This window comes from Pyrus communis, chromosome 4 (genome assembly GCF_963583255.1).
Source record: "Pyrus communis chromosome 4, drPyrComm1.1, whole genome shotgun sequence".
Lineage (NCBI taxonomy): Eukaryota > Viridiplantae > Streptophyta > Magnoliopsida > Rosales > Rosaceae > Pyrus > Pyrus communis.
The window spans coordinates 23830536-23845499 of record NC_084806.1 but is presented as its reverse complement, the minus strand read 5'-3'; the positions used below and the strand labels follow the sequence as shown (position 1 = coordinate 23845499).

General features: G+C 36.3%; 1 protein-coding gene and 1 pseudogene across 1 annotated transcript; one reads left to right on the top strand and one right to left on the bottom strand.

Moving 5' to 3' along the window:
• Positions 1 to 266: 266 nt before the first annotated feature.
• Positions 267 to 9215, bottom strand: LOC137732853 (beta-amyrin 28-monooxygenase-like; annotated as a pseudogene).
• Positions 9216 to 13351: 4136 nt separating this feature from the next.
• On the top strand, positions 13352 to 14560 carry LOC137732852 (uncharacterized). The gene is made up of 3 exons (XM_068472115.1): positions 13352 to 13538; positions 14016 to 14207; positions 14382 to 14560. Exons 1-3 carry the CDS (start codon positions 13352 to 13354, stop codon positions 14558 to 14560), a joined length of 558 nt encoding a protein of 185 aa, XP_068328216.1.
• The last annotated feature ends 404 nt before the right edge of the window (positions 14561 to 14964 follow it).

The following is a 14964-nucleotide window of genomic DNA, read 5'->3' as shown; positions in this document are numbered from 1 at the left end:
ATAACCCATAAATAACAAAGAAAAAACAGTGGCCACTTAGTATTATGGTATAGTGGTATTCCTCTTCACTTGTAAGTGCGAGATCTTAGGTTCGATTCTGTTCAAAATCAAATTTGAACCACATTATTATGGCTAGACCAAAAGCTTAGCCCATTCCTTCTCTCCCTTAGTGTAGACAATATCGTTTATTAAAAAAAAAAAAAAAATACAAATTAAGCCTTGTTTGATGGTTTTTTTTGGTTTTAAGTACAAGCGTAGCTAGAAAATTAAGGTGCGGTGGTCTTAGGATGAGGAAAAAGGCAAACGGGAAGTTCCTTGGCGGGCATGGGCATTGGGTCAACTACGATCTGCTCGTTGGGAAGAACTTTCTCCCATTTGAACCTCTTCACCAAGTTGTGCATGAACACTAGGATTTCCAATCGGGCGTACTCTTTGCCGGGGCACATCCTAGGACCTCCTCCAAAGGGCACAAACGTGTATGCTGCCGGGCCATTTCCTTTAAACCTTGTAGGGTCGAATTTGAATGGTTCTGGGAAGTAACCTGCGTTCTTGTTTGTCGAGTTTGTGCTCCAATATAACTGCAATACGCCATACAAAATTAAATATTAAATTTCAGTTCAAATCTCACGAACAACACTCGTTGAATAAGAAAAGAAAAAAAAATATTATACATGCATAACTTCCAGCCCTTTTGAATGGTGAAACCATTGAAGACAAAGTCAGACAAGGCTTCCCTGAAAGCTCCTTGAAGAGGTGGAGCCAATCTGAGAACTTCTTGAGCTACGTTCCATGAGTATTTCATCTTATGTAGGTCATCCCAGTTCAGCAACTCCCCTGGGGATTTTGTGCTTAGGATCTCCATTTGCTCTGTTCATTATATTAATTAATTGATATTATCATCCCTTGTAATCAGTGGCAGATAAAATCCAATGAAAACACTAATATTAGTAGTTATTGAAACTAACAAGGGTAAATAGGTAATTGCCGGAGGCGACTATTAAATTTTCACCTTTTAAGAAATAAACCAATTTAATAATGAATGATCGTACATTTCTTAGATACCAAGATACCTAGATAACACTTTTGATATGTGGTAATGATAGATTAATTACGTAATATATTGGTTAATCTACTAAAGTGTATAGGTTAATCTATTAAAGTATGTTTAGTCAATTATAGATCCCCATGTGCTAACAACAAAATAATGTATCAGAAAATATATAACATAAAGGCTGGTGACTTGAATGTACAATATTTAGTGTAGGGTTTGTCAGCTAAATCTCAATTTTAACCTGCAGGCCTTAATAATTATTAATTTATTAGGTAAAAAAGTATCTTCATTACCCCACAAAGAAAGAAAAAAAACCTAATTAGATAGGGTTAGGGGGTTAATTAATAATTACCCTTGTAGACTTTGTCATAAATGTGAGGAAGGATAAATTTTTCCATGGTCTCGGCTCATTAGCTGATCTGGAGTTCCACCTATAATGACTTGACACCTGTAAACATTTTTACAGAACATGTCGTTTAAGAATTAAAAAATAAAACATATTGGGGTTTGGGCCCCACTAGTCTCTTCTTCCTATCTCCCTTATTCGGGAAAGGCCTTTTCATCTCTACAGCACCGGCCTTCTCTCTTCCCTCTCCATCGCCGTCTCTATGCACATTGGCAACCAAGCAATCTCTGACCAAAGCTTCACCACCACCTGCATCCGAACGTCTGCTACTCGATGTTTATGCCCTCCACCCAAAAATCACATCATGCCCACCACTATGAACACCCACCCGAAACTACAGCCTTTATCACCCAACTGAAATATGAATTTGATACCATCTTCTTCTTCTATAGTTTTTCCCAACTGAAATATGATTTTAAAAGAGTCGGCATAATTTTTGAAATTAATTGTTGATTTATAATTTTGAATAATGTAAATGCAAAAATCTTGAATGTTTTTGTCGAAGATTGCTTGGTTGCCGGGGTGCATGGAGACGGCAAAGGGAAAGGAAGAGAGAAGGTTGGCCGGTGTTCAATTCATAAAAAGCCGATCAGTTTCTCAAAGAAAGGATATAGGAAGGAGTGGGTCCAAACCCCAATATGTTTTATTTTTTATATCTTTAAACAGTGGGTTGGTTTTAAAATGTGTATAGGTGTCAATTCAAGGTTTGGTGGAACTTCAGTCAGCTAGCCCGGAACTTTGGAAAAATTTTCGTGAGGAAGGTCGGCAAGATACTTGACAACAAAATTGCTGGTAGCGCTGGTGGTGTCATGGCCACCGATCAGCTGCCCCAAAATCTTATCGGCGATATCGTGTTCCTTCAAGTGACTTCTGTGCTCGTCGCACAATATCAACATGTGACACAATATGTCTTGCGTCGGCGACGCTTTGCCCTCCGCCAAGTCTATCTTCCTCTGCTTGATGATCTTCGTCAGCTCCTCCTTGATGAAGTTTGACGCCTTGATCGCTTTGTGAAACGGAGTCCCCGGGAAATCCAGAGGGATCGATATGATTCCCGAGGCCAAAACGGCGAACGGATCACCTAGCTTGGCGATCTCAACCGAGTCCTCCAGGCTCACAAATGACCGTGCAGCAAGCCGAAAGGTGTAGCTGTTTGTTCAAACATATAGATATAACATATCCATATGTGATCAGAATTAATATATAGTGGTGCATTACGTATGTTAACATAAATCGCTTTTCTAATAATAAAATAGTAGACGGGAACTTACTTCTTGGGAAGGGCAAAACTTCAACTTGCTTCTTCTTTTCCCAGCCGTCAGCGAAGTGGCGTTGGGCGACGGTGTCCATGATGCCGATGTATCGCTGGAGAGCTTGGGAAAAACCTCAACTTCCTTCTTCTTTTCTCATCTTCTTGGCCTCCTCCTCGGAGGAAGTCTCCATAGAAGCAAAGCCGGTCCTGAGATTTCAAGGATCGTGTGCAAAAGTGAATTGGAGGCCTTAAAAAGTACTAAGAATTTAATTTTTTTGTTCAAAATAATAATTTTAGTTTTCAATTGAGCTTCTATAAATTCTAATAGCACAAACAAATTTAACAAATCAACAAATGGAAAGGTGGTGTATTGTTTTTCTTTAACTATTTAGAGGGTTAGGGTTCGAATTTTCATGTTATTGTGTGGAATTTTTATATTATTTTGTGGAAGCTTATGCATTTAATAAAAATATAAACTGATAACAAAAACAAATTTAACAAATCAACAAATAGAAAGATGATGTATTGTTTTTCCTTAACTATTTAGAGGGTCAAGTTCAAATTTTCATGTTATTATTTAGAATTTTTATATTATTTTGTGGAAGCTTATGCATTTAATAAAAATATAACAAATCAACAAATGGAAATGTGGTGTATTGTTTTTCCTTAACTATTTAGAGCGTCAGGGTTCGAATTTTCGTGTTATTATGTGGAATTTTTATATTATTTTGTGGAAGCTTATGCATTTAATAAAAATATAAACTGCAAAAATGGTGGAGATGAGTTTTGAACCCATCCCTAAGCCAATGTAAAGAAGTAATAATTCCATTTGCACTAAAGACTCATGTTTGTAATATTCTACACATACTACTATATATACGTAAATGCATGCAAAATTGAAAAATTGGGGGCCCTTCCGATTTAGAGGGCCTGTGCGGTAGCACCACTTGCACCCCTCAGCGCCAGCCCTGCATAGAAGAAGGGAAGAGCTTGTTCACGGAGCTGGGCCACCATCCAGCGACGAGCTTGTTCTCGTTAGAGAATAAAAACTTGTTGTAGGCTGCACCGCAGAAGATGGCGGCCTTCCCGCCGATAAGGGAGGTCTTGAACACTTTGGAGGAGTATTTGGTCATGAGGTCGAAGATGAACTTGCCCGGGTGACCTTTCCATCCTGTGGCTAGGAACTGGTAGGTCTCGCCGATCACTAGGTAGCCAGCTTTGCCAGGCGGCAGGTTGGTGCCGACGAATTGCGCTTTGTGCCAGTAAAAGAGCACGGAGAGAGAGAGAGTGAAGAAGGAGACAAACCCCAAGAGGAAGGTCAGATAGAAGTACTGTGCTCCGTTTTGTTGTTTAAGAAGTGAGGAACCTGCCTTGAGTTTGTTTGTTTGATTGATGGAGCTGGATGTGTTGTGGCCCGTTTATATAGGTAGATTTCTTGTAATGTGGGAATTGCGTGGAGAGAGAGAGAGAGAAACAGAGAGAGGGAGTGGCTATATCAAAGTCAAATTAAGCTGGCTCTTACATATCGAATCATGTTTTGGTGTAGAAAATTTTCATTAGGTTGGGAATATGGGTGATACACTATATGTCAATACATAAATGAGGAAAATTTTATTTTCTAAGTTGTTAATTTTTTAATACAAGTATTTTATCACTTGTATAGTAATACATGATGCACCATTCCGTATTCCGAATACATTGAAAAATTTCTGAATTCGGTGAGATAGCTAGAAGGCATATTTGGGCATGATGATGAATGTGAAGTTACACTTCGAATTATTATTATTATTATTATTATTATTATTATTATTATTATTATTATTTTATTTTGTTATTTGCCAACTGGAACAAAAACAGTCCAGTCTCAATTGCACACCTATATGCGTGTGTATAATGTTCCTAATTTTTTAACCATAAAAAAAAAAAAAAGAATCCTAATTTAATATGTCAACACGTTTTATCCTTTATTCTATCAATTTTCTTTTGATATAACAAACAAGCAAGAGAATCAATATATGTATTCATGTCAGGGCTGTTGTTTCATGCATGTCTGGGAGATTTCACAACTGTACCAACCTTTTGGCTTATATTGTGGTGGTGGGCAGCGAGTATGGCCAATATGATTTTTTTTTTGAGAGCATTTTTGAACCTTTATACGAACTGGCATGGTGGGAATAATTTAAATAAGTGCAATGATAACAATATAACATTCTTCTGAGACATCATTCTCTAGAGGCCAAATATGATAAGTACTTACATGAGATGTAAATGAGTAAGTGCACTCTTTCATTATTATTAAAGCAGGCCAATATGATATTCTTCTGAGATGGGCTTGGTAATAGTGAGTCTCCCATACCTTATAAAGAGTTTCCTCCAAAACTCTCGAATTCCTTGGGGGGATATGAAATTTGTCAAAAGAGTGGGTGATGCTATTTGATTAAAGACCGGATCAAATGACCTTAAAATCAATCAATTTATATTCGTTATGTATTTGTTTACCGATAAATTTGCAAACGCTCCAAAACTTGACAAAAAAAGCCGAAGACTTTAGTGTCCGTACTTGGTATCACAATCCCATAGATTGTCTTGAATGGATTGTATATGTACCTAAATAGTCTCACTCGCACAATCTTCCTATTGATAATGTATCATTGGCAGAACATGTTAGATAAGTCTATCATAAAAAGGACAACACAAACAACATGTTCTTATTCCTTTGTTGAATTGTTGACCCTAAAAACTATCAAGCCTATGTGGGGTGTAGGCCGGGTAACTAATAAGTTAACTACGTATTTCGGTTGTGTGCGGGGCGTGCCAACTCGTCGGCCAGGGAGTAAAATATGTTAATGTGGTGTTAAGCGCGTTGCTGACTTTTTGATCTTGCGACTATGTCCGAGGGAGGAACACATCTAGGCCTTCGAGTTCTAGAGCCTGAAGACAAGGTTGCTAGTTCTATAAAGTTCAATATCAAATTCAGCTGTCAATGTACCGAATGTAGTAACCTGGTAACACCTCACCTCACCGAGAAGGCTGATGAGATGACCTCTACCAACAAGGACTCAGAAATCCTTGTTGACTAAGACTTGGATACATAACTAGTCGGTTTCTCGAAGCAGTGCTATTTATCCAAACTGAAGGTGCTTCTTCATCGGCTGATTCTACAGCTCCAATGCTGTTTATCCAAACTAAAGATGTTGCCGGTTGCCTTCATAGTGCTGTTTATTCAAGCTGAAGATGTGTCGGCGGGAAGAAAGAGGGAGAGGAAAAAAATCTTAGGCTTGTTGAGAAGCTTTGCGCAGGGCAATTTGTGTGTTGATTTAAAGGGACTTTTGTTATTTGCAGCTTTGAATTTATAGTAAGTCTCCTTGATCGCCAATCCAATAGAGACCTTTTTCGAATATACTCCCAAAGACAATATCAAAATAACTGATATTATCCTTAATATATTTCAGCAAAAATCTCCCCACTCTACTTATGCATATAGACTTTTACAAGAGGAACAACAGGTGTCCTTTTGAAATCTCGAAGTACCCTTTCACACAGCATGCATATTGTGATCCCATCATCAATTCTTATCACTTCAAACTCATTTGACAACACCCATCACCATGCAAAAAAGGCCTAGCCTACCTAGGCTTCTTATCTCATCATTATCCAAGGCCATCAAATCCTAGGCTTATCACATCATCACCAAAAGCCTAGCCTATCTAGGCTTCTTCATGATCTATCTATGCATGCATTAATCTCATGAAATTAATCCTTTTGTAGTTGTATTACCGCTAGACACTATTAGCAAAACCTCAATCATTCCAATCTATACACCCATATGCCGAATATGCCAGACCATTCTGAACCGTACTGTTTGCTTTTAAGTTGGAGATATGATTTGCATCTCATTGCATCCCATTTATCTTGTACAAGATAATTCATTATATATATATATATATATATAATATTATGATAAAAAATCATAATATTATCCTTTAACAATAACAAAATTATCTTCACTTTTTATCCGATAGTGTGGAGCTATGCTTACTCAATAGTCTTGATTGCACGGGCTGATAGTGCAAATTTGGGCCCAAACATGAATGAACAAAGGAACTTGAGAAGATTACCACAAAGACATGGATACTTTAAGTGCCATAATTCTTTACTTACAAATCGTTGTACGAAGAAATAAGAGTTGCTTTGAACAACTCTTAGTTAACACAAACACTAGTGCTTTTTTCTTTGTTAAGTGAACAAAGAACTTGAGAAGTAGGCACAACGACATGGAGACTTTATGTGCCATGATTCTTCACTTACAAATTGTTGTGTGAAGAAATGAGAGTTTCCTTGAAGAACTCTTGAAAGGTTGTAATCTTGTTTAGAACAAGATGGTTGCTTGACAAAAATAGTTCATCAATATGGACTTATGATGATTTTGAATCATTGAGAGTTGTAAGTGTAAACCATTTCACGAGATGAAAACTAGGCTCGGACTTCACCTTTGTATCCCTATCCGAATGGTTCACTAAGTTTATTCTTGTCTATTCCTGTAGAAGCTACAAAAACAACCTAAGCTCAAATAAACCCAATTTCAACCTTTATCGAGGTAGTGGAATCGAATATCATTATGTCATCATGTAGTCTTGCACCATTTTAATCCACTTCCTTTTTGGCTTTGCTATAAGTGCATCTCTTGTTGAGTCAGTTTTTCTGTACAATTTGTTATTTCAACTCCATGTCCATGTGATGTGATATTATCTATTTTGCCTCTTGAAAATGTAACTGCAAATGGGCCATTAAACAAGTGAGAGATCATTTTCGATGAAAACTACGAGAAAGATGTTGAACCAATCAAAGCTTAGTTTAGTTTTTTTCCCTAATAATATTTTGTTTAATGCTTTGACTATTGTCTATACGAAGTCTTGAATTTGATGATGAATTGATGGAAGACTGAAGAAGTTAGAAGGGTAGGTTTTATCAGGCCTATGGGAATATGTACCAGCACAAGGATGTGCCAACATGAGTCCTTTCGTGCTATATTTTTACTCCTACAACTATCAGTAGTTGTTGTTGCATTAGTTGATTTTTAGGGAAACAGATTTGTTCTTGAGCTATCGTTCAATAATTGTCCTAACTAAAATTGGATAACATTTATTTGATTGCATTCTTTTGGTTAAATTTTGCAATTCGGTTTGTTTTAAGTTTCATACACTTCGCAGTTTATTCATTTAAATGTTATCATAATTTTAGTACTTAGCAGATTAATTTTGTCTCACCATGTGCATGCTTTGAGTATGCAGTGTAATTTTGTCTCACCATGTGCATGCTTTGAGTATGCAGTGTGCTTATCATGTGCATGTGTTGAGCATTTTGTAAATTTGCTACTCGGTTATTTCAAAGTGTTATTTTTGTACATCTCAAATGTGCATACTATGCGCATAATGTGAGCATGGTGTGTACATGCTATGTGCATGTTATGTGCATTTTATGTGCATTGCTTGATCATGTTTTGCGCTTTTAAAAAGGTCAAATTTGGTTTGTACTCAATTATTTTAGTCTAATTTTAAACTAACGCGATTAACAACATAAAATCGCATGCTGTAAGATTTGAACTTATGACATCGGGCTTTGGAGAAAGCGAACATTGTTAATGTTAACAAAAACTTGTCCCTTTTCCATTCATTAACAAAAAAGTACATTAGAACTTAATTTGAAGAAAAGTAAAGGAAATCAAGAAAATTTAGTCCCTATTAGAACCATTTAACATATCTCAAGAAAGTGTTCATTTCCTGGTGCCATCTGTACGAATTGCAGGTATTGAATTTGTCGTGGTGGCAGTAATCCCAATGGGATTGGAGTGTGAATAGACCCTATGCACTTCTACAGTCGGTGCATGGTTTGACGGCATCATTGTCCTTGTGCAGTTTTATTACTCTTTCTCTAACATCCCTGTCCATCCAAATTAAGTGTAAAGATCGACGAGCTCTTTCCCTACATTGCATTTACCGTCACCAATTTCTGACAGTTCAGAGAATGCAAAAGCTCAAGCCCTTTCGGTTTTTCATCCCCCCTTGGCAAACCATGAACACATCGTAGACGTATGTCGATGGTTGATGACCCTTGGAGGTCGGCATTTGAAAATACTCAATTCCAAGTTTAGGATTTTATTTTTGGAAGTAGCATTCCATGGCTTAGGTGTAGAGTGCCTCGAAATTGTTGCACTTCTTGCACCATTTGAAGAACCTGGATAGTTATTCATTTATGCTGTATGAACTTAGCGGGTTTACCCTTTCAAATGTCCAAATATTGATTTCTTCGAAGATGCGATTGTGTTGCCCCATATGATTAAACTTCTTGCACACCATTTTGGCTAAACTGAGGTCATGAAATGACCGGGAAGCTACCTTCGTCAATAGTTCTTGAAGAAGCTCATCCGGAAGTGCTTCTATGAAACTTGGGGTTGTTGTGCCTTGATCAATCGCTTTGGTTTTCTTCATACTTGTCCCTCTCTTCATCGTTCTACAACTCGATGAGGTGTTTTGTGCTTTGAGAATCATGAATAAATACACCACCTCTCATGTAATACAAATGTCATCCATGCACAATAACCAAATGAATTAATTAAAATTCACCCAAGCAAGACAAGTGCATATTGTGTATAGACGTTGACTATTATTTTTACTTTTTTTTATTCCTTAGAGAAACCAATAACCCTCTTTTCATAATTAGCACAACCCTAGAGAAACCAACCCAACCACCAAACCTAGCACACTCATCCATTTGTACTTTTTTGATTCCTTGACAAGATAAGTGCAGATGTTGTGCAGGTCTTGTGCATGACATAAACATGTCCCAAAAGTCCCTTTTCAAATTACTATATACACATACATGCACACAATATGCATATTATATGTCCGTCATACAAAAGGCATGCTCATAATATGTACATTTTGTCCATAAATTCGTAATTAAATAATTATCAAGAAACTAGGGGTTCATATTGGAGTACGTACGTATATGTGAAATTAGGCCTTTCAAATTCTTAGTCTTGTCATATAAATAGGGTTTAATTTTAACAAAATAAAAATAAGAGTGGCTCATCATGACCACAAAGTGGCACAATAACCAAAAGAAATAATTTAAAAAACCAAACCATGCAAGCACACCATTAGTCAGGATTGCCCCCTAAACCCTACCATTGGGTTTACCAAAATTTGACATGCACATTATATGCACGTCATTCATGTGATACACGTTGTATGCACAACATATACACATGATACATACAATTTCTCCACAATTTCCACCTAGGGAATCTCTTAAACACTTGGTGCCAAAATGACTCCATAGAGACTTAGTGATAAGACAAGGTAGATTATAGGGTTAGTGATAAGACAAGGTAGATATTGGGTCTTAATAAGTGGATGAGATTCGATTTCGAAACTTGCATGGTAATGATGACACATTGAGTGTCATCTATTACTATCATAAATTGATGGTTTTTTGCAATGACGACTTCTTTTTGTAGGGTTCTTGATGGTTTTTGTCAACAAATGAAAAATAGAAAGGCCATATAATTAGGAAGTAAATTAGTACATTAGAAAAGTTGAGGAAATGAAAACTTTGTGTTGCAATTTAAACGCAACTATTACAACAAAATGAAACCAAAATAAAGTCTACCTATCTTTAACACAATTTATCACAAAAAATATTAACTTCTTGATGCCATTTGTAGGAATTACAGTTGTTGAAATTTTCATGGTCAAAGAAATCCCAATGCTACCGGATTGTGAAAGGACCTTGTGGACTTCCACAATTGCTGCATGCTTGCATGGTAGCATTGTGATCATGAAATTGTAGAATGTCACTTATCACTTCCCTGTCCACCCAAAGACTCGACAAAGACCAGAGAACTATCTCTCGATATTACATTACACTCAACTGTCCTGGTTTGGGAGGATTGAGAGAATATAGAAGCTTAAGGCATTCATGCTTTGAATCCCCCCGTAGTACACCAAGATGACATTGTAGACGTACGTTGCTACTTCATGACCATTTGAGATCGTCATCTTTATACCCTCAATTCTGGCTTCTTTCATATTGTCTTGGAAGAAGTATGTTATCCCTAGCATGTACAAGGTGTTGGAATTGTCACGCTCCTTGCACCGTTTCAAGAACTGGGAGACATCTTCCTTATTGGTCCATGAAGTAAGGGGGTTGAAACCTTCAAATTCCCTAATGTTGATGTATTCAAATATGCAGTCGTCTTAGCCGACTTCGTTGAACTTCTTGCACAACATATTTGCTAAAAACAGGTATTTAAAAGACTAGGAAGTAACCTTTGTAAGTTTTTGGAGAAGAAGTTCGTTGGGAAGATATTGTATGGGCATTGAGGTGGTTTTGGCTTTCTTCATCTTTTGGACAAGAACTTGTGCCTTTTGGGTTGAAGAACCTGGGATTTTGACTTTGTGTAGGCATAGAGGTGGTTTGGTTTCAAGAAATTGTGGTTTTCAAATAAAACACAAACCCTTAAGAAGACAACTTAAATAGATGGTTTGTATCTTTTGGACAATAAGGGGATGAGACATGACGATTTGCAATAAAATCAAGCAATTGGAAAGGAACGGTTTTGACATGAATCTTTTTTGGTGAAGTACATCTTTTTCCGTTCAAATACCCAATGGCAGAGCTACAGTGGGCTTAGGGCGGGGGGGGGGGGGGGGTAGGATGCCCCCATTGAGAATTTTTTAAATTTTTAAAAAACTGTATGCATTCCAATTCCCTATGAGTAACACTAGTTAAATAACTTAAAAAAATTGTCTTTTCTAATCAAATTGATATGGTTCTGCTACGCAGAGTTGGGTCATATTTTATATCTTTTTAAATCCAAGCCAAAACGACATCGTTTTGGTCCTGGTAAAAAAAAAAAAAAAGTAAACGAAATGGCATCGTTTCGTATATGTTTCAAAAAAAAAAGAAAAAGTATGTAGTCCCCCCCCCCCCCCCCCCCCCCCCGCGCCACCAATTCTATCTCTGTTCCTTTTTTTTTTTTTTTTGCCTTTGCTAATCAGAGAGCAGCGTGGTGTTGCTCTGCCCCCAAATTCCCAGTAGCTTGAAACGGAATGGAACAGGAGCAAAGGTGTTGTTCCCAGCCAGTCCAGTGCAGCCACTCTCTAGCCGGCATATATATATTAGGTAAATTTTTTAATTCCTAAATCTATAATCCCTATCCCTAATTAATTATTTAAGACATTTTTTTGTTTAATTGGTATAGAATCATATGGTAATGCACTAATATGGTTATTGGTTATTGATATGAATTCTATGATTATTGATGAATGAAATTATTGTTTAGGGTAAAAATTATGAAATTATTGTTTCGTATATGAATTCTATGATTATTGATGAATGAAATTATGAATTCTATGAATATGGGTATACATTTATTCATATGACGAATTGAATTAAATTTATATTTGTTGAATAATTTGAATGCTTATTGGTATTGGTTAATTGAATTGTTGGTTGGATTAGTTATTAGGCATATTAGTATAGTCTACTCTAGGATTAAGAGTCTAAGAATTTTATTGGTTGGATTTGTCTTACACAACTGCACAAGGTATTTTATGATATGATATTACTTTATTATTCGTTTTTGGCATTACAATTTAAAATTTAGCTTTCTAATTTTGAGATTTTTATTCTATAAATTCTACAAATTACATATGAACCTTATATCTTATTGTTATCAATATGATTGACTTTGTAAACAGCAACATCATGGAGGGCTTTTTCAAAAAAATACAACGTCGCCATCCCCAGTTATTGAAAAAATAATGATACTCGGGAACAAGATAGTACAACATTTATTTTATCAAATCTTCAATTAGATCCTGGTAAGTGAATTCGAATTTTGGATTACAATCCTAATATTCGAGATCAAGTACAAAGAGCGTATGTGCTAGCTGGTCCTCAACAACCTAAAACCCATAATTTTCCTTACAAGAAATATGGAGACACATGAAGACGATTCAACCTTGCTTAGTTTGATGATTTTCCTACTTGGTTGGAATATACTGTAGAAAAAGATGTTGCCTTTTGTCTGTGTTGCTACCTTTTTAAACCAAACATTGGAGAACAAGCAGGTGGTGATTTCTTTGTTAGTGAAGGATTTTCTAATTGGAAGAAGAAAGAAAGACTTCTAATTCATACTGGAGGCGTCAATAGTGCATACAATCAAAGTAATTTTGAATCTTTAAGAAGTCAAAAGCAACATATCCAATCTTTTTTCTCTAAAATTCATGATGAAGCTCAAATTCAATATAGAGCTTGGTTGAATGCATCAATCGATTGTTGTTGATTTCTTTTGAGACAAGGGCTTGCATTTCATGGTAATGATGAATCTGAACATTCCAGCAACCATGGAAACTTTCTTGAGCTTCTACAATTTCTTGTTGACCACTATGAGGATGTGAAAGCCGTTACTTTGAAAAATGCTCCAGAGAATTACAAATTGACATCACTAGATATTCAAAAAGACATTGTAAATGCTTGTGCAACTGAGACCATCAAGGCTATTATTAAAGACATTGGCACTTTGTTGTTCTCTATTTTGATTGATGAATCTTGCGACGTATCAACAAAGGAATAAATGGCTATTGTATTGAGTTATGTGGACAAGAATGGGCATGTCCTTGAGTGTTTTATTAGCATTGAGCATGTTATTAGTACCGCTGCTTTCTCACTCAAGGAAACCATTGATGAGGTATTTTCTAGGCATAAATTGAGCATGTCTAGGTTGTGTGGGCAAGGTTACGATGGGGCCAGCAATATGCAAGGTGAGTTCAATGGTCTTAAAGCTCTTATTATGAAAGAAAATGGTTGTGCCTATTATATTCATTGCTTTGCACATCAACTTCAATTAGCTCTTGTAGCTGTGGCAAAGAAGAACATCCAAATTGAGTCTCTTTTTATTATAGTTACTATTTTGGTAAATGTTGTTGGAGCTTCATCGAAGTGTTGTGATCTTCTTTGAGAGAAGCAATCTATTGCAATTATTGAAGCATTAAACAATGGTGAGTTTACAAGTGGGAAAGGCAAAAATCAAGAAACTACTTTGAAATGTGATGGAGAAAAACATTGGGGTTCACACTTTGGTACTTTAGTAAGTATAATGACTATGTTCTCATCCATACTTGATGTACTTAAAGTAATAGCAGATGATGGAGTAAGCTCTCAATAAAGATGTGAAGCGAATAATTTATTGGATTCCATGCAATCGTTTGATTTTGTGCTTAATCTACACTTGATGAAAGATATACTAAGAATAACCAATGAATTGCCACAAGCATTGCAAATGAAGGATCAGGATATTGTAAATGCCATGAAGTTGGTTGGAGTTTGTAAGCAAAGGTTGGAGATGATGAGGAAAAGTGGTTGGGGTTCATTACTTGGTGAAGTCTTTGAATTTCATCTTAAACATGATATTGATGTGCCTAATATGGATGGTATGTTTCTTTCCCAAAGGCGAGGGCAACGAAAAGCACAAGCAGTCACAAATATGCATCATTATTGTGATGAGATATTTTATGTTGTTTTGGATTCGCTGCTTCAAGAACTAAATAATCGTTTCAATGAGACCAACACTGAGTTACTTCTTTGTTTGGCATGTTTATGTCCAGCCGGCTCCTTCTCTGCTTTTGATAGCCAAAAGCTATTGCGACTTGCCCAGTTTTATCCTAAGGACTTCTCTATGAATGAACTGGTGATACTTAATATTCAACTTGAGACTTACATTGTGAATATGCGGTCTAGCATTGAGTTCTTAGGTTTAAAAGAGATTGGAGATCTTGCAAATTAAAAAAAAAAAAAAAAAAATTGGTTCAATGCAAAAAACACAAGGTGTATTAGATGCTTTACTTGCTTGTGACATTAGTACTAACTCTTCCAATTGCTACTGCAACTGTTGAAAAAACATTTTCGGCCATGAAATTTCTGGAGAATCAATTGAGAAATCAGATGAGAGATCAATAGATGAATGATAACATGGTTATTTTTATAGAGAGAGAGAGATTTGATGGTATTGGTAATGATGTTGTCATGCAACGCTTTCAGAACATAAAAACGCGTCGAGGGATATTGTAAGGGAATGTTGTATGAAAAACTTTTCTGGATTAATATATAAGTATTGTGTTTAGTAAATTCTTGAGCTTTTTAATTATGACTTTGTTGCTTGAAGATGCCCTTATTCATAGAAATCTCTGG